General features: G+C 41.1%; 1 protein-coding gene across 2 annotated transcripts in view; it reads left to right on the forward strand.

Annotated features, from left to right (window-relative positions):
• DOCK11 (dedicator of cytokinesis 11) overlaps nucleotides 1–16,383 on the forward strand; it is a 133,978-nt gene that overhangs the window by 48,892 nt on the left and 68,703 nt on the right. For both annotated transcript variants that reach the window (XM_072125635.1, XM_072125636.1), the window contains exons 23-28: nucleotides 7,775–7,864; nucleotides 9,883–10,001; nucleotides 11,631–11,700; nucleotides 13,122–13,247; nucleotides 13,714–13,785; nucleotides 16,236–16,382. In XM_072125635.1, coding sequence (XP_071981736.1) covers nucleotides 7,775–7,864; nucleotides 9,883–10,001; nucleotides 11,631–11,700; nucleotides 13,122–13,247; nucleotides 13,714–13,785; nucleotides 16,236–16,382 — 624 coding nt within the window. The remainder of the gene's footprint in view (nucleotides 1–7,774; nucleotides 7,865–9,882; nucleotides 10,002–11,630; nucleotides 11,701–13,121; nucleotides 13,248–13,713; nucleotides 13,786–16,235; nucleotide 16,383) is intronic.

A 16,383-nucleotide genomic window follows, 5' to 3' on the forward strand; every position in this document is an offset into this window, starting at 1 on the left:
GCCATCTGTGCGGCTTGTCCGTGTAGTTTGGTGCGCATTATCTTTTTTTTTTGTGTGCTATCTGTGCGGCTTGTCCATGTAGTTTAGTGCGCATTATTTTTTGTGTGTGCCATCTGTGCGGCTTGTCCGTGTAGTTTGGTGCGCATTATCTTTTTTTTTTTTGTGTGCTATCTGTGCGGCTTGTCCGTGTAGTTTAGTGCACATTATTTTTTGTGTGTGCCATCTGTGCGGCTTGTCCGTGTAGTTTGGTGTGCATTATATTTTTTTTTTTTGTGTGCCTGCTAGACGGTTTATCCGTGTAGTTTGGTGCACATTATCTAATTTTTCTTGTTCTCTATTTTTTTTGTGTGCAATGTCTCAGAAGACGTACACCGTGTTGGAGGCATATAACATGCTTGCCTCTGACACCGAGTCAGCTAGTGGGGATGATGGTCCCTTTTACCTATCATTATCCTCCTGCTCATCTTCCAGTGACCTGGAAGGACCCCCAAGAAGGCGCCGTAGGGTTCCAGGGACTTCTGCAATTGAAGTGCCTGGGACTTCTGCAGGAGAAGTGCCTGGGACTTCTGCAGGAGAAGTGCCTGGGACTTCTGCAGGAGAAGTGCCTGGGACTTCTGCAGGAGAAGTTTCTGGGACTTCTGCAGGAGAAGCGTCTGGGGCTTCCACTGACCCCACATGGGTAGCCCCAGATAATTATACCCCTCAGGTCCCTGACTTTTTGGGCCATCCTGGCCTTAACTTTGACACGACAGGGCTCAGAGCTGTAGACTTTTTTAAGTTTTTTTTGATGAGCTGCTAAATTTTATTATATTTCAGACAAATCTCTACGCTGCACAACATATTGCCCAAAACCCCACGTCCTTTTATGCACAACCCTACAGGTGGACCCCTGTCAGTGCAGCAGAGATGCACAAGTATTGGGGCATAATACTCCTTATGGGGATAGTAAAGAAGCCTTCAATCAGGGACTACTGGAGCACAGATATACTGTACCACACCCCCATGTTCCGCATGGCAATGAGCAGGATGCGCTTTGAAGCCATCCATAAGTTTTTGCACTACACTGACAACACACAGTGCCCACCCAGAGGTGACCCCAGTTATGATCGGTTATTTAAGGTCAGGCCCATATTAGATCATTTTAGTGCCAAGTTTGCCCAGGCATATACTCCCGCCAAACATGTGAGCATAGACGAGTCCAGGGTACAATTCAAAGGGAGACTTCAATTCCGCCAGTACCTGCCCAATAAGAGGGCAAGATATGGTGTGAAAATGTATAAGCTGTGCGAAAGTTCATCAGGGTACACATACAAGTTCAGGGTATATGAAGGGAAGGACTCCACTATAGTGCCCCCAGAATGCCCCCCCTTCCTGGGTGTTACAGGGAAGATAGTGTGGGATTTAGTGCACCCACTGCTGGACCAGGGCTACCACCTCTACCTGGACAATTTCTACACCAGCACCACCCTGTTCAAGTGCCTCACTTCCAGAAATACTGCGGCATGCGGCACTGTACGCAGAAATCAGAGAGGTCTCCCTAAGTCGCTGCTTGGGCAAAAACTTAAAAGGCACAAAAGCAGGGCACTATGCAGCGACTCTGTATTGTGTGTTAAGTACAAGGACAAGAGAGAGGTACTTGTATTAACAACAATACATGAGCACACCACCACCCCTGTCCCAGTACGAGGTGCCAGTACAGAAACCCCCAAGCCAGACTGTATTTTAGATTATAACAAATACATGGGAGGGGTGGGCTTGTGTGACCAGGTGCTTCAGCCGTACAATGCCATGCGGAAGTCGAGGGTGTGGTACAAGAAGCTGGCCGTGCACATCATGAAGATGGCATTGTATAATGCTTATGTGCTGCATCGATATGCCGGCCAGAGGGGAACTTTCCTGGAATTTCAAGAGATGGTAATAAAGTACTTTCTTTTTGGAGACCAGGAAGGGGGGAGTGCTAGCACATCTGGAAGTGAGGCCCCATCACGTATTGTACCAGGGCAGCACTTTCCAGGAGTAGTTCCCCAAACAGCCAGCAAGGGAAGGTCACAAAAGAGGTGCAGGGTGTGCTCCAAAAATGGCATTCGGAAGGACACCATTCATCACTGTGAGACATGCCCAGAAAAACCAGGGTTATGTATGAAAGATTGCTTCCGAATTTATCATACATCCCTGGAATTTTAGAGTACCCTGTTGTTACCCTGACGCACAGCTTATACATCATGCCGCATGCCGCACCTTCCCTTCTAAGCCCTGCCATGTGCCCAGCCTGTAGATTACTGTCCCGTATGCTTTACCCGGGAAAACATGCATCATGATTTTTAGGGTGTTTGTCTCCCATGGCAGCAGCTGGGCACAAAATGACATAATGGATATTTTTTACTATGCACTATCCATTTTGCACTTTTTCAGGGGTCCACCTGTGGGGTTAAAATGCTAACTATACCCCTAGATTAATTCATGGAGGGGTGTAGTTTCCAAAATAGGGTCAGTTCTTAGGGGTTTCTACTGTACTGGCCCCTATTGGCATCTACAAATCTTTCATGATGCCAAAAAGAAAAAAAAAAAGTACAATGTCTGTGCTCCAACAAGTTATTCCCTTTTGAGCCCTGCCGTGTCACCATCCTACAGATTATTGCCTCCTATGGGGTATTGCCCTAACCGGGGTAACCCGCAGAATGATTTTTGATGTGTTTTTCCCCAGTGGCATGAGTTGGGCAAAATACTTTTGTCATTCAATGACATATTTGATAAATTGCAATACAATTGTTTCTCTGCACTACTCACTTTGTATTACATTTGAGCCAGCACCTTAGGGGTTAAAATGCTCATACAAGCCTACATACATTCTTTGAGGGGTGCCCTTTCCAAAATGGGTTCACTACTTGGGGGTTTCTATTGTACTGGTACCTCGGGGGTACCCCCCCCCCATTACCAATCTAGTGAAAACGAAGCTTGAAAACCTAAATTGTGCTTCTTTCTTCCTGACCCCTGCCGTGTGCCCAGCCTGTAAATTATTGGCACATGTGTGGTATTGCCGTACTCAGGACAACCCCCAGAATGATTTTTGGGGTGTTTGTCTAAAGTGGCATGGGTTGGGCACAGTATATGAGGCACAAAAATGACTTTTTTGAGATAAAAACACAATTTTTACTCTGCACCATTTACTTTGCATTCAATTTTGACCAGCGTGTTGGGGGTTAAAATGCTCATACAAGCCTACATACATTCTTTGAGGGGTGCCCTTTCCAAAATGGGTTCACTACTTGGGGGTTTCTATTGTACTGGTACCTCGGGGGCAGGGGTGTACCTAGCCTGTCTGCTGCCTGAGGCGAGCCATAAAAAGACGCCCCCCCCCGCCCATATAAGTAATATATCAGGGAGCATCAGGACCATCATATTGGTTTGGTGTAAAAATAAATTAATGCAAAATGCATGCAGCGTGCCACCATATAGTATAAAATGCATACAGCGTATCACCATGTAGTATAAAATGCATACAGCGTATCGCCATGTAGTATAAAATGGATACAGCGTATCGCCATGTATTATAAAATGCATGCAGCGTACCGCCATGTAGTATAAAATGCATACAGCGTACTGCCATGTAGTATAAAATGCATAAAGCGTATCGCCATGTAGTATAAAATGCATACAGTGTACCGCCATGTAGTATAAAATGCATAAAGCGTATCGCCATGTATTATAAAATGCATACAGCTTACCGCCATGTAGTATAAAATGCATACAGCATATCGCCATGTAGTATAAAATGGATACAGCGTACCACCATGCAGTATAAAATGCATACAGCGTACCACCATGCGGTATAAAATGCATACAGCGTACCATCATGCGGTATAAAATGCATACAGCGTACCACCATGTAGTATAAAATGGATACAGCGTACCACCATGCGGTATAAAATGCATACAGCGTACCACCATGCGGTATAAAATGCATACAGCGTACCACCATGCGGTATAAAATGGATACAGCGTACCACCATGCGGTATAAAATGGATACAGCGTACCACCATGCAGTATAAAATGCATACAGCTTAACACCATGTAGTATAAAATGCATACAGCGTACCACCATGTAGTATAAAATGGATACAGCATACCGCCATGTAGTATAAAATGCATACAGCATATCGCCATTAAATATAAAATGCATACAGCATACCACCATGTAGTATAAAATAGATACAGTATATCGCCATTAAGTATAAAATGCATACAGCGTACCACCATGTAGTATAAAATAGATACAGCGTACCACCATGTAGTATAAAATAGATACAGCGTACCACCATGTAGTATAAAATAGATACAGCGTACCACCAAGTAGTATACAATGCATACAGAGTACTGCCATGTAGTACAAAATAGAAGCCCTGATAAATATCACAAATGCTGCATATACAAACAGTAGATACAACATACACACATACACACACACACACACACATATATATAAACATTTACACATACATACACACACACACACATATATATATATATATATATATATACACACACACACACACACACACACATATATATATATAAACATTTACACATATACACACACATATAAACATATACACACACACATATAAACATATACACACACATAAACATATACACACACACATATATACACAGATACACACATATACACAGATACACACATATACACACAGATACACACATATATACAGACACACATATATACAGATACATATACACAGAGATACACACATATACACAGATACACACATATACACAGATACACACATATATACACAGATACACACATATATACAGATACATATAGACACATATGTACATATATACACATATGTACATATATACACACACACACACACACACACACATATATACACACACATATACATATATACACAGATACACACATATATACACACAGATATACATACATATACACACACAGAAATACCTCTCTGTTGTGTTCGGCGCTTTGTCCTGCACCGGCGGTGGCGCGGTGGGGAAGCCGGGAGTGGGAAGACTCGATAGTCGGGCCGGTGAGGCGGGGATAGAGAGCCTGGAACTTGAGCGGGGGCGGTCGGAGCAGGGAGCCGAGAGCCTGGAGCGCAGCAGGGTTGACACAGGAGCGAAGGGGAAGCCGGGAGCGGAGGTATGCGAGGAGTGGAGGGGCGAGAGAACATTGTCGGCAGGCGACCAGGAGCACGGTGCCCGGCTGGAAAGTGGCGCTGGCCTGCATCAAACTCCCGCATGCCGGCCGGAAGCTCAGTGCCGGCGGTGGCGGGGGGCGGGCGCTAGGTGCCGGCGGCGGCTGGGGGTTGGCGCAAGGTGCCGGCAGCGTCGGGGAGCAAGGTGCCGGACAGAGGGCTGCAATGCGGTCCCGTCCGGTGTTCGGAAGCTCAGTGCAGGCTGGTGGGAGCACGATGCCGCCCCCTCGTTGAGCAGGAGGCGCGCCGCCTGAGGCGAGGTGCTCAACTCGCCTCATGGCAGGTGCGGCCCTGCTCGGGGGTACCCCCCATTACCAATCTAGTGAAAACGAAGCTTGAAAACCTAAATTGTGCTTCTTTCTTCCTGACCCCTGCCGTGTGCCCAGCCTGTAAATTATTGGCACATGTGTGGTATTGCCGTACTCGGGACAACCCGCAGAATGATTTTTGGGGTGTTTGTCTAAAGTGGCATGGGTTGGGCACAGTATATGAGGCACTAAAATGACATTTTTGAGATAAAAACGCAATTTTTACTCTGCACCATTTACTTTGCATTAAATTTTGACCAGCGTGTCGGGGGTTAAAATGCTCACCACAACCACCGATAAATTCTTTGAGTGGTCTAGTTTCCGTAATGGTATCATTTATTGGGGGTTTCTATTGCACTGGCACCTCACGGGCCCTGCCAACATGACATGGCACTCCAAATCCAAACGTGTGAAAACGGAGCTGGAAAATCAAAATTTCACTCCTTCCATTCTCATCCCTTCTGTGTGCCCAGTCTGTAAATTATTGGCACATGTGTGGTATTGCTGTACTCGGGACAACCCGCAGAATGATTTTTGGGGTGTTTGTCTAAAGTGGCATGGGTTGGGCACAGTATATGAGGCACTAAAATGACTTTTTTGAGATAAAAACGCAATTTTTACTCTGCACCATTTACTTTGCATTAAATTTTGACCAGCGTGTCGGGGGTTAAAATGCTCACCACAACCACCGATAAATTCTTTGAGGGGTCTAGTTTCCGAAATGGTGACATTTTGGGGGATTTTCTATTGTACTTTTACTTCAGGGGCTCTTCAATTACACTGTGGCACCACAAAATATTTGCAGCCAAATTGGCTTTCCAAATTCCCGGTATCGCTAACTCTGTTCTGGACATCGCTGTGCGGGGAAACAGCAGCTGACATCCACATGTCTGGTATTGCCGTACTCGGAAGAAGCAGGGCAAGAAATTAGGAATATATATTTACCTCAAATTCCTTCTGAATGTATCCATTTTAGGGCTAAATTGGAAAGATTGAAATCCAAAATTGAAATTTCAAAATTTCCACTCCATTTTCATATGCTTCCGGAAAAATAATTAAAGGGTTAACAGACTTCTTAAATGCTGATTTGAATAGGTTGAGATGTTAGGTTCATAAAATGGTGTTACTTGTGGGGGTATATAGTACATAAGCCTTTATAGAGCACTTCCAAACTGAATTGATCACCAAAAAGTTCGCATTTTTCAAATTTCAAGAAAATCTGAGAAGTTGCTACTAAAACTTCAAACCTTCTCACATCCATAAAAAAATGGAAACTTAAAACAAATAATGGATATAAAAAGAAGACCAATGGCAAAAGGTTTCTATCAAAAAAAATTTGTGGTATCACTTTTTGTCTAAAAAGTATAACATTTGAAACTTTGAAAACAGTCATTTTTTTCAAATTTTTCCTAAATTTTTGAATTTTTACCCCCAGAAAAGGAACGGATCACCGAAATGACACTACTAACATAAACTACAATGTCTCACGAGAAAACAATCTCAAAATCACAGAGATATCTTAAAGCGTTGAAAAGTTATTACCACAGGAAGAGACACTGGTCAAATTTCAAAAAAAAGTTGCGAGCCTTAACCTGCAAACAGGCTGCGTCCTTAAGGGGTTAATGGGTTTCAGTGAGGTCATGAAAATCCTTTATTGTAAATAAGGCGTTTGTATAGGCATGCGCCATGTGTGACTGCACCCTAACACGTCTGCATAGCCCCAGTACAGGCAGTCCCCTACTTAAGAACACCTGACTTACAAATGACCCCCTATTTACAAATGGACCTCTGGATATTGGTAATTTACTGTAGTTTATCCTTAGGCTACAATGATCAGCTGTAACAATTATCAGAAGTGTCTGCAATTAAGCGTTATTGTTAATCCTGGTCCTTATGACAACCCAACATTTTTAAAATCCAATTGTCACAGGGACCAAAAAAATTGTCTGGGGATACAATTGTAAACTATACAGTTCTGACTTACATACAATTCAACAAGAAAAAACCTACACAACCTATCTTATACTTATACCTGGGGACTGCCTGTACCAAATCAGTCTCAGTGCCAACCATGTGCCGCTAGTTGTGCGGAATAGAAACTTTTGATCCCCTTCAGGTATGGACACCCTCTGCATCCAAGTGTCTACATTACTAGTAATGTTTTCACTGGTAATATAGGTATTAATTGTCATATATACTTATTAATGCCTTGTATCTTGTTGCAGGATTTGCACCTGTACAACTTCTTTGAGTACTGCCAGAAAACCTTGTCCACCTCAAAAGATGTTCCCGGAGAACTTGTGAAATATTTAAAGGTACACATGGTCTGTTTTTTAATTCTGGGGTAGCAGATTTTTCCAGAGCAGATCAGATGTCCAACCTGCCACAAAGTGTTACAGTTACAGGATAAGGGAGTGAGTGCTGTAGACCAGTGCTGGCACATCGTGAGCCGTTGTACCAGATATATTAACCCTTTCATGACCTGTGACGTAATAGCACGTCACGGGTCGGCCGCGGGTGCATGGAGAGGGCTCACGCGCTGAGCCCTCTCCATAGCCGGTAAGTCTTTGCTGCATATTGCAGCAAAGGTTACCGGTAACACCCGCGATCGGTGCTAGCACCGATCGCGGGTGTTTTCACCTCGATCGCCGCCGGCATTGCTGCCGGCGGCTTCAAAAGCATGGCGGCGCGTGGGCGCCGCCATCTTTTCGAGGATCGCCATGGTAACCTCGGGTCTCGCGAAGACCCGAGGCTACTTCTGGTTAACCCATGCATTACAATGTGCTATCAGCACATTGTAATGTATGAGGAGTAAAATCCCCATATACTGCCATACTGTAGTATGGCAGTATATGATAGGATCGTGCAGACCCCCCTAGGGTTAAAGTACCCTAGGGAGTCTGAAAAGTACTAAAAATAAAAAAAAGTTAAAAAACAAAAAAATTATAATAAAAAACCCTAAAAACTCAAATCACCCCCCTTTCCCTAGAACTGATATAAATATAAATAAATAGTAAAAATCATAAACACATTAGGTATCGCCGCGTCCAAAAATGCCCGATCTATCAAAATATGATAACGGTTTTTCACTGCGTTTAATCCCGTAACGGAAAATCGCGCCCAAATTCGAAAATGGCACTTTTTTTGTCATTTAAAAAAATTAAAAAATTCTATAAAAAGTGATCACAAGGTCGTACAGTCCTAAAATTGATAACATTGTAAACGTCATCAAAATCCGCAAAAAACGACACCACCCACAGCTCAGTACACCAAAGTATAAAAAAGTTATTAGCGCCAGAAGATGGCAAAATCCCCAAAAAAATATTTGTACAGGAGGTTTTAATTTTTTTAAATGTATGAAAACATTATAAAACCTATACAAATTTGGTATCCCCGTAATCGTACCGACCCAAAGAATAAAGTAGACATGTCATTTGGGGCGCACAGTGAAATCCGTAAGATCCAAGCCCACAAGAAAGCGGCACAAATGCGTTTTTTTACCAATTTCACTGCATTTGGAATTTTTTTCCCGCTTCCTAGTACACGGCATGGATTATTCAATACCATCTCTATGAAGTGTAATTTGTTACGCAGAAAATAAGCCGTCACACAGCTCTTTACATGGAAAAATAAAAAAGTTATGGATTTTTGATCATGGGGAGTAAAAAATGAAAATGAAAAAACAAAAAAGGGCCAGGTCCTGAAAGGGTTAAGCAGCTCTTGGTATATACAACGCATGATGACATGCCTGAATGAAGTCTCCGCCAGGTCTGATATAACCTGTGCCAGGAACCAGGCCACATAACCCTTCACTACCACTTGGAGTATGGGTGAAAATAGTCTCAATTCCTGCTCATGTGCCAGGAATTGCGACTTTTTTTATGCCTCGTATGAAGGTATAATAAATGCCCCCCAGTGTGTCTTCTGTCTATAACTTATACAAAAACAATCACACCTCTTTGTCAATTTCTGCAGTTTTGTAATAATTTTACAAAAACATAGCAAAACACAACTCATTGAGGAAACTGAAGAAATGTAGTGTGCAGTTGTAGAGTTGTGCAGTTGTCAGTATTTCAGAAGTGTAGTGTGATCAATGCAGTTTATGCAATGATTTTCACAAAAAAAACACCAAGCAGTTTTTTCGACTAATTTGTCCCGTCTCTGCCTCGTCAGTTGTGTTGCTTTGAAGGACCCTGATGGAAATTCTCCCATGTGTTTTACACTAATAGTAATAGAGGTGTCTGCATGACTGATGTTAATGCAGAACATATCTGCCATCTAGTGGAAGCTTGTATGTATTACATCACTAATTTTTCTTGTAATTTCCCTGCAGTGTTTGCATGCTATGGAAGTCCATGTGATGGTACAGTTCTTACCTGTAACTCTCATGCAACTCTTCCAAGTGTTGACTTCACTTTCCAATGAAGATGAAGTTGCTTTAAATTGTACTTTGTAAGTATATTTCCCGTATGAATGTAATACTTGTTGTGTTGTGTTTGAAATGAGCTGTTATAAAACAAGCTAATCCTTTATTAGTCCCACAGTGGGGAAATTCAGTGTTAAAGCAGCAGAGAGAGCACATTATAAACAATGACAGAACAATAATTATGTCAAAGTAGTTCAGATTTTTTTGCAGTAAACACATATATTGTAAGGAAAATGTACTAATTAAACCTTCGTCCTAAGCTATCAAAGCTATAAAATATAGTGTCTGGTGCATCACCACCATTTTTTCCAATGGATGTATTTTACAGAATCTTTGCAGATGTTACCAACAAAACGCATTACAGTCATAAGTGAAGCATATCACACATAAACAGGGATCCCAGTATAATGAATCTGAAGTAAATTATGTAAATTGGTGAATAAAAATTATGGGTGGAAAACATCCAAATATTAGTTGACAGCCCTAAGCACAAAATGTATTATGTATAGTTGTGTTTGCCCAGAGTCTACCAGCCAAACTTCAAAGCCTCTCCTACAATCCCTGCCAATCCAGGGGTGTACAGGCCTCTCTTGCAGTTTGCTTGGGGCGGTGGTGGTCAGGACAAGCCTCGGATACTGTGTTGGAAATAGTTCATTGTACGTAGGTGGCGAGATAACTGTGAGATCCTACAGATCTTCCCTGGAAGGTAAAGACAACTGCAACCTAGAAAATGATCTTTCTTTTCTCCAACTGTATTTTTATTGTGTTTTTCCAAAGAAAATAATAAACAGCAAAGATGATGATAAAGCATATACAGTACGGCCCTCATAGGGGTCCATTTTTGAACACATCAAAAGGAATTTCAAAACAAGTAATGCGAATTCAAACCTGGTGGATCTTGCTATCAAAAGGCCCATGTATTGACTGTTATTCCAGGCGTTTATCCCGTAAAGAAATATAGCGCCCAAGTTTTAAAATACCACTTTTTTGCCATTTTGAAAGATATAAAAAAATACATAAAAGGTGATCAAAAGGCCATACAGACCTAAATATCATAGCATTGAAAGGGTCATCAAAAGTCACAAAAAATGACACCATCCACAGCTCTGTACACTAAAGTATTAAAAAGTTATAAGCCTATAAAACCTATACAGATTTGGTATCCCCGTGATCGCACCGACCCAAAGAATGAAGTAGACCCGTCATTTAGGGCGCACAGTGAAAGACATAAAATCCAAGCCCAGAAGAATGCGTTGGAAACTCCTTTTTTCATCATTTTCACTGCATTTGCAATTTTGTTTCCCGCTTCCTTGTACACGGCATGGAATATTAAATACCTTCACTATAAAGTGCAATTTGTTACGTAGATGTTAACAAGCCCTCACACAGCTCTTTATATGGAAAAAAAATAAAATTTTTGAAGGTGGAGATTGAAAATTGAAAACGCAAAAACGGATTAAAATGTGTCTCATTACTGATCACATGGTCCCCATTAATGTCTACAGCCGGGTTTCATCTAGTCGCACAGAAGTATTATCTGTGTTTTGGAACAGACCCGGGGAGTGTAGACTAGAAGGCGCGCCAGGAACAGGAATAGTGAGTTTGATACTGTCTTTTCTTAATTTGAAGTAACTTAACCTACGCTTTTATTGAAGGGTGCTGCTCCATATTGTGTCCAAGTGCCACGAAGAAGGTCTGGATCACTACCTTCGGTCTTTTATTAAGGTAAGATGAACGTAAATGAATACTCCAGGAGAGAATTATACCTTGTGCTGGGCCTGAAGGGAGGAGCAGGGTACCAGGTTCTAGCAAGGTTCTAGGAATACAATGATAATGTGTCCGGCTCCTCCCTTCATGCATTGCACCATGTATTATTCAATGAATTAGTTTTCACTGGAGTGTTCCTTTAAAATTTTACATATCCTTTACATAGTCCTAGTTTCTTTATTTCACAAAGCAAATTGAATTATTCTTGCAATTTTTCGTATTTGCCATTTATATTAGATATAATGTTACATTCCGCATTCTATGCTCTTGGCAGAATAGGCAATCATTCTGACTGAAACCGCATGGTTTTATATCCAGTTCACATTACCAAATGATAAAAATCCAACCTCAGACATGATAATTATGTATTGAGAGGAAAACTACCTAATCTAAAAGGTTTCTAGGGAGATTTCCATATGATTCCATAATTAGAAAATACCCTATTTTATCCATCCTCGAGGTTGTATGGAAGGTGCAGATGGTCTTCCAGCATTCAGTAGACTGGTAGCAATTTAAGTTATTGGGGCAGATTTATCAAGCTGTCTAAAAGTCAGAATATTTCTAGTTGCCCATGGCAACCAATCAGAGCTCAGCTTTCATTTTACCAGTGCTCATGAATATTTTAAAAGGGAGCTGTGATTGGTTGCCATGGGCAACCAGAAATATTCTGACTTTGATAAATCTGGCTTGATAAATCTGCCCCATTGTCTAAAATATTTCAAACGTTTGTCCAAGATGCACAGGTATTTTCTAAGAATATGTCAATTATGATTGTAATCATATTTATTGAATGATTATAGTGGTGTTCTTTTCACACATGATTTAAGATTACCGTATTTTTTGGACTATAAGGCGCACAAAAAATCCTTAGATTTTCTCAGAAATCAAATGTGCGCCTTATAGTCCATTGCGTCCTATATATAAACCGTACTTACAGACAACAGCTGCCTTGATCTGTGCGCAGGCCTGCCACCTGCTGGTCATTCATCCTTATAATCAGGTGTGCCTTATGATCCAGTGCGCCTTATATATGAACCTAGACGTTTTAGCAGGTATTTATTGATGGTGCGCTTTATACTCCGGTGCGCCTTATAGTCCAAAAAATACTGCTTATTTTCAGCTTTGCAATGTAGGCTGAATAAGGGTTTACTGTCTATCAGTAACTCGGCCACAGGATAAGTGATACATTATATATTGGCAGAATCAAACACATAAGGTCTCCCTTCAATGGAGCCCTGCAAGATCATTGTAATTTCTTACTCATCCCACATTCTGTTGATTGGAGATAATTTTTAAAGGAACAATCGCTTCAACATTTGCTAATTTCTTCATTGCTCTTCATGCAGTTTCTTTAACCATCATTGTTATGATCTTTGCAGTATGTCTTCAAAACTGAGAAGCTGTCGTCTCCTCAAAGCAAGACGCTTCATGAGATTTTGGCCACTACATTGATCACAGTCCTGAAGCAATCAGCGGATTTCTTGGCAATAAATAAGTTACTAAAGGTAGGATAGGGTCTGTGCTGGTAACTAATATGGGACACATGGACAAAGTATTACAGTATTGTCTGTATTACCCATAGATTACAGACGGACAAAACAGTTCGAAACCCTGATAAGAAAGTTCATTATATTAAAAGAGGGTGTACAGTACTTTCTTTATTTTATGAACTGTAAATCATTTAGATAATTTTATATTACCAGATAACTAAACCTAAAGTTTATTTGCAAGCTAGAACCATCATGGACTTCATTGTATTCTAAATCCCTGAATAAACATCAGACAAATGGACAAAAATAAAAATCTGATAATACAGTTAGCTCAATATTGACATTTGTCTGACAAATATGAGTATTCATTGTAGGTTTAATTAACTTTTGGTAGAAATATTTGTGTTTATTACACAAATCAGTAATTTGAGGATATTGAAGGACTTTGGAATAATCATAATATCCCGTTACTTTTTCCTAGTATTCATGGTTTTTCTTTGAAGCTCTGGCAAAGGCTATGGCATTGTACCTGATAGAAGAGAATAAAATTAAGGTAAGCACTCACAGAGTTTATATATCCAGAGGTTTATAATTCCCCACTATGAGTTAATTCCTTATAGTTATGGTTTTAGGTGACTGCAGCTTTGTTGTCTTGATGCTGAGCTTTTCTAACATTGCATAGGGATAAATGAAAGGTAGAGGGCGCCTACATATTACATAAATGGACAACAATATGCAGTAAACACCTTCTAGTAGTGACTGCAGGCATTATCAATCACGTTTTTAAAGGGGTTGCCCCACAGGATAGGGTATAATAAGGTGATCGGTGACTGCTAAGAGCTCCACAAATCACACGAACAGGGTGGAGCAGCAGAATGAGGATGAACAATTACCATATTGTTTGGTTATATTGTATCACTTATCAATATCCTGTATGTATTTGCCTGTAGTCGCCCAGCAGTTTAGCTTATTTGAGGTTGAGTTATGATTTCTATAGCTCATGGTGCGCTGCTATGATACTAATGTCTCATACTTTGTGTCTAGGGGTATTCATGAGCAGAATGCTAGCTTCTTTTTTAAAGGGAACCTGTCACCAGGGACCTCATTTTCCCTAAAGACAGATTGTAAAAGCCCATGAAACCTGCAGTGCAAAAATGCCTCTCTGCCTTTTCTAAGCATTTGCATAACAATATAATTGTGTGTTATAACTTACTCTTGCATCCTGACAAAATCCCGGGGTAGTCACAGGGGCTGGGCTTTGGTTTGGATGCATTTAAAAAAAACAACATGTGACTTTGAGCAGGCTGCAGGCTGCCTCCATCTTTGTGCTCCTGTACAGCTCCTCCCTCCCCCACTGATGTCAGGCTGACCAGGCTGTGATCTCTGAGAAGGAGCAGCAGGAGCAGCTATACAGGAGGACAAAGGTAGGGTCCAAGCTCTGAGGAGGGAGTAACACAGACAAGTCACATGTTGTTTTTTGAAATGCATCCAAACCAAAGGCCAGCCCCTGTGACTACCCCACAATTTTGTCAGGGTGCAAGGTAAGCTATAACACACAATTATATTGTAATGCAAATGCTTAGAGAAAGCAGAAAGGCAGATTTGCACTGCAGCTGTAAAGGGCTTCTGTCTTTAGTGAAAATGCGGTCCCTGGTGACAGGCTCCCTTTAAAACGATTAGTCTTCGTCTTGACATGAGAGATCAATAATTACATAGTGTCTATTGAAAACCATAAACTTTCTAGATGTTCCAGCTAGATCTTCATAAGAAGACACTCTTCATACCCACATTGGCTAATGGCTAATACCACTTCATCATTTAAAGGGGTATTCTCACTTGGGCATTGACACTTAATAGCATACATTTTAATTAATCTACCATAAAAATACATTTGTTAAATTGGATGTTGTTAAACTGGGTGAAGATAATTTCCCATAAATGTTCCCATGTTGTCCCTTAGAAACAAGATAGTTGTCCTTGGATACAACCACCTCTGCTGGAGTGATTGCACAAAAGAAACAAATTGTCTATACACATGAAATGACCGGAAGTTACTACATCTCCCCCAGCGCCCTGTGGTAATGAACATTGAATCAAGGTGGTCAGGCGCCTCAATAGTGCATATATATCCACAGCTGCCTGAGTGAGGAGGTCATATCCATGAACAGTTATCTCATTTCTACATGTCTTCACACAGGAACTTTTCTTTTAATAACATGGAACTTAGGAAATGTATCTATATGGCAGATGAATTATATTAAATGTGAATGCCCAGATGGAAATATCACTTTAAATGGATTGTCCACTTTCAGGAAATCATTTTAATGGTTTGTGTAAGGAAAAGTTAAACAACTTTCCAATTTACTTTCTGTACCAATTCCTCATGGCTTTTCTAGATCTCTGCTTGCTGTCCTTTTATAGAAAGCTTCTATGTCCACTTCCAATGCATAGAAATCTGTCCATGGTCTTGTGATGGACACACAGGTATACAAGCCATTAGTATCACACGGCTCTGATAACTTTCTGTGAAAGTAATGGCTCATGCACCTGCGTGTGCATCACAAGACCATAAGCAGATCTATATGCGCTGGTAATAAACATAGAGATCTAGAAAACCGTGAGGAATTGATGCAGTCATTTGTATAACTTTAAATTGTACAATTACAATCATCCTTTAAGGTTGCCATAGCATTGTATTTTAAAGGACATCTACCACCAGGACCAAAGACTGTATGCAAATGAGCCTGAGGGGCTCCAAGCGCCATTAGCACCTATGGACCCTGGAGCCCCTCAGGCTCATTTGCACACAGTCTTTCATCCTGGTGGAAGATGTCCTTTAAGATTAGTGATCAGTACCTGACAATCCCTGTGATTTCTGTTTAACATTAATTAAGAAAGAGCAAGGAAATAGAACATAATTTAATTTTTTTTCATCTTTAGACGATTTTTTACGTGATGATGTCCTGTGTTTTTAAGGATCACTTTAAAGTTTTATTGCTTTAGGTTCCCCGACCTCAGAGGTTTCCGGATTCTTATCAAAACGCTCTCCATTCCTTGCTGCTCTCCATTATCCCACATGTCACCATAAGATATGGTGAGATCCCGGAGGAGTCTCGAAATGTCAACATGAGCCTGGCCAACTTCATCAAAG

The sequence above is a fragment of the Engystomops pustulosus genome, chromosome 9, assembly GCF_040894005.1.
Source record: "Engystomops pustulosus chromosome 9, aEngPut4.maternal, whole genome shotgun sequence".
In the NCBI taxonomy this organism is placed as follows: Eukaryota; Metazoa; Chordata; class Amphibia; order Anura; family Leptodactylidae; genus Engystomops; species Engystomops pustulosus.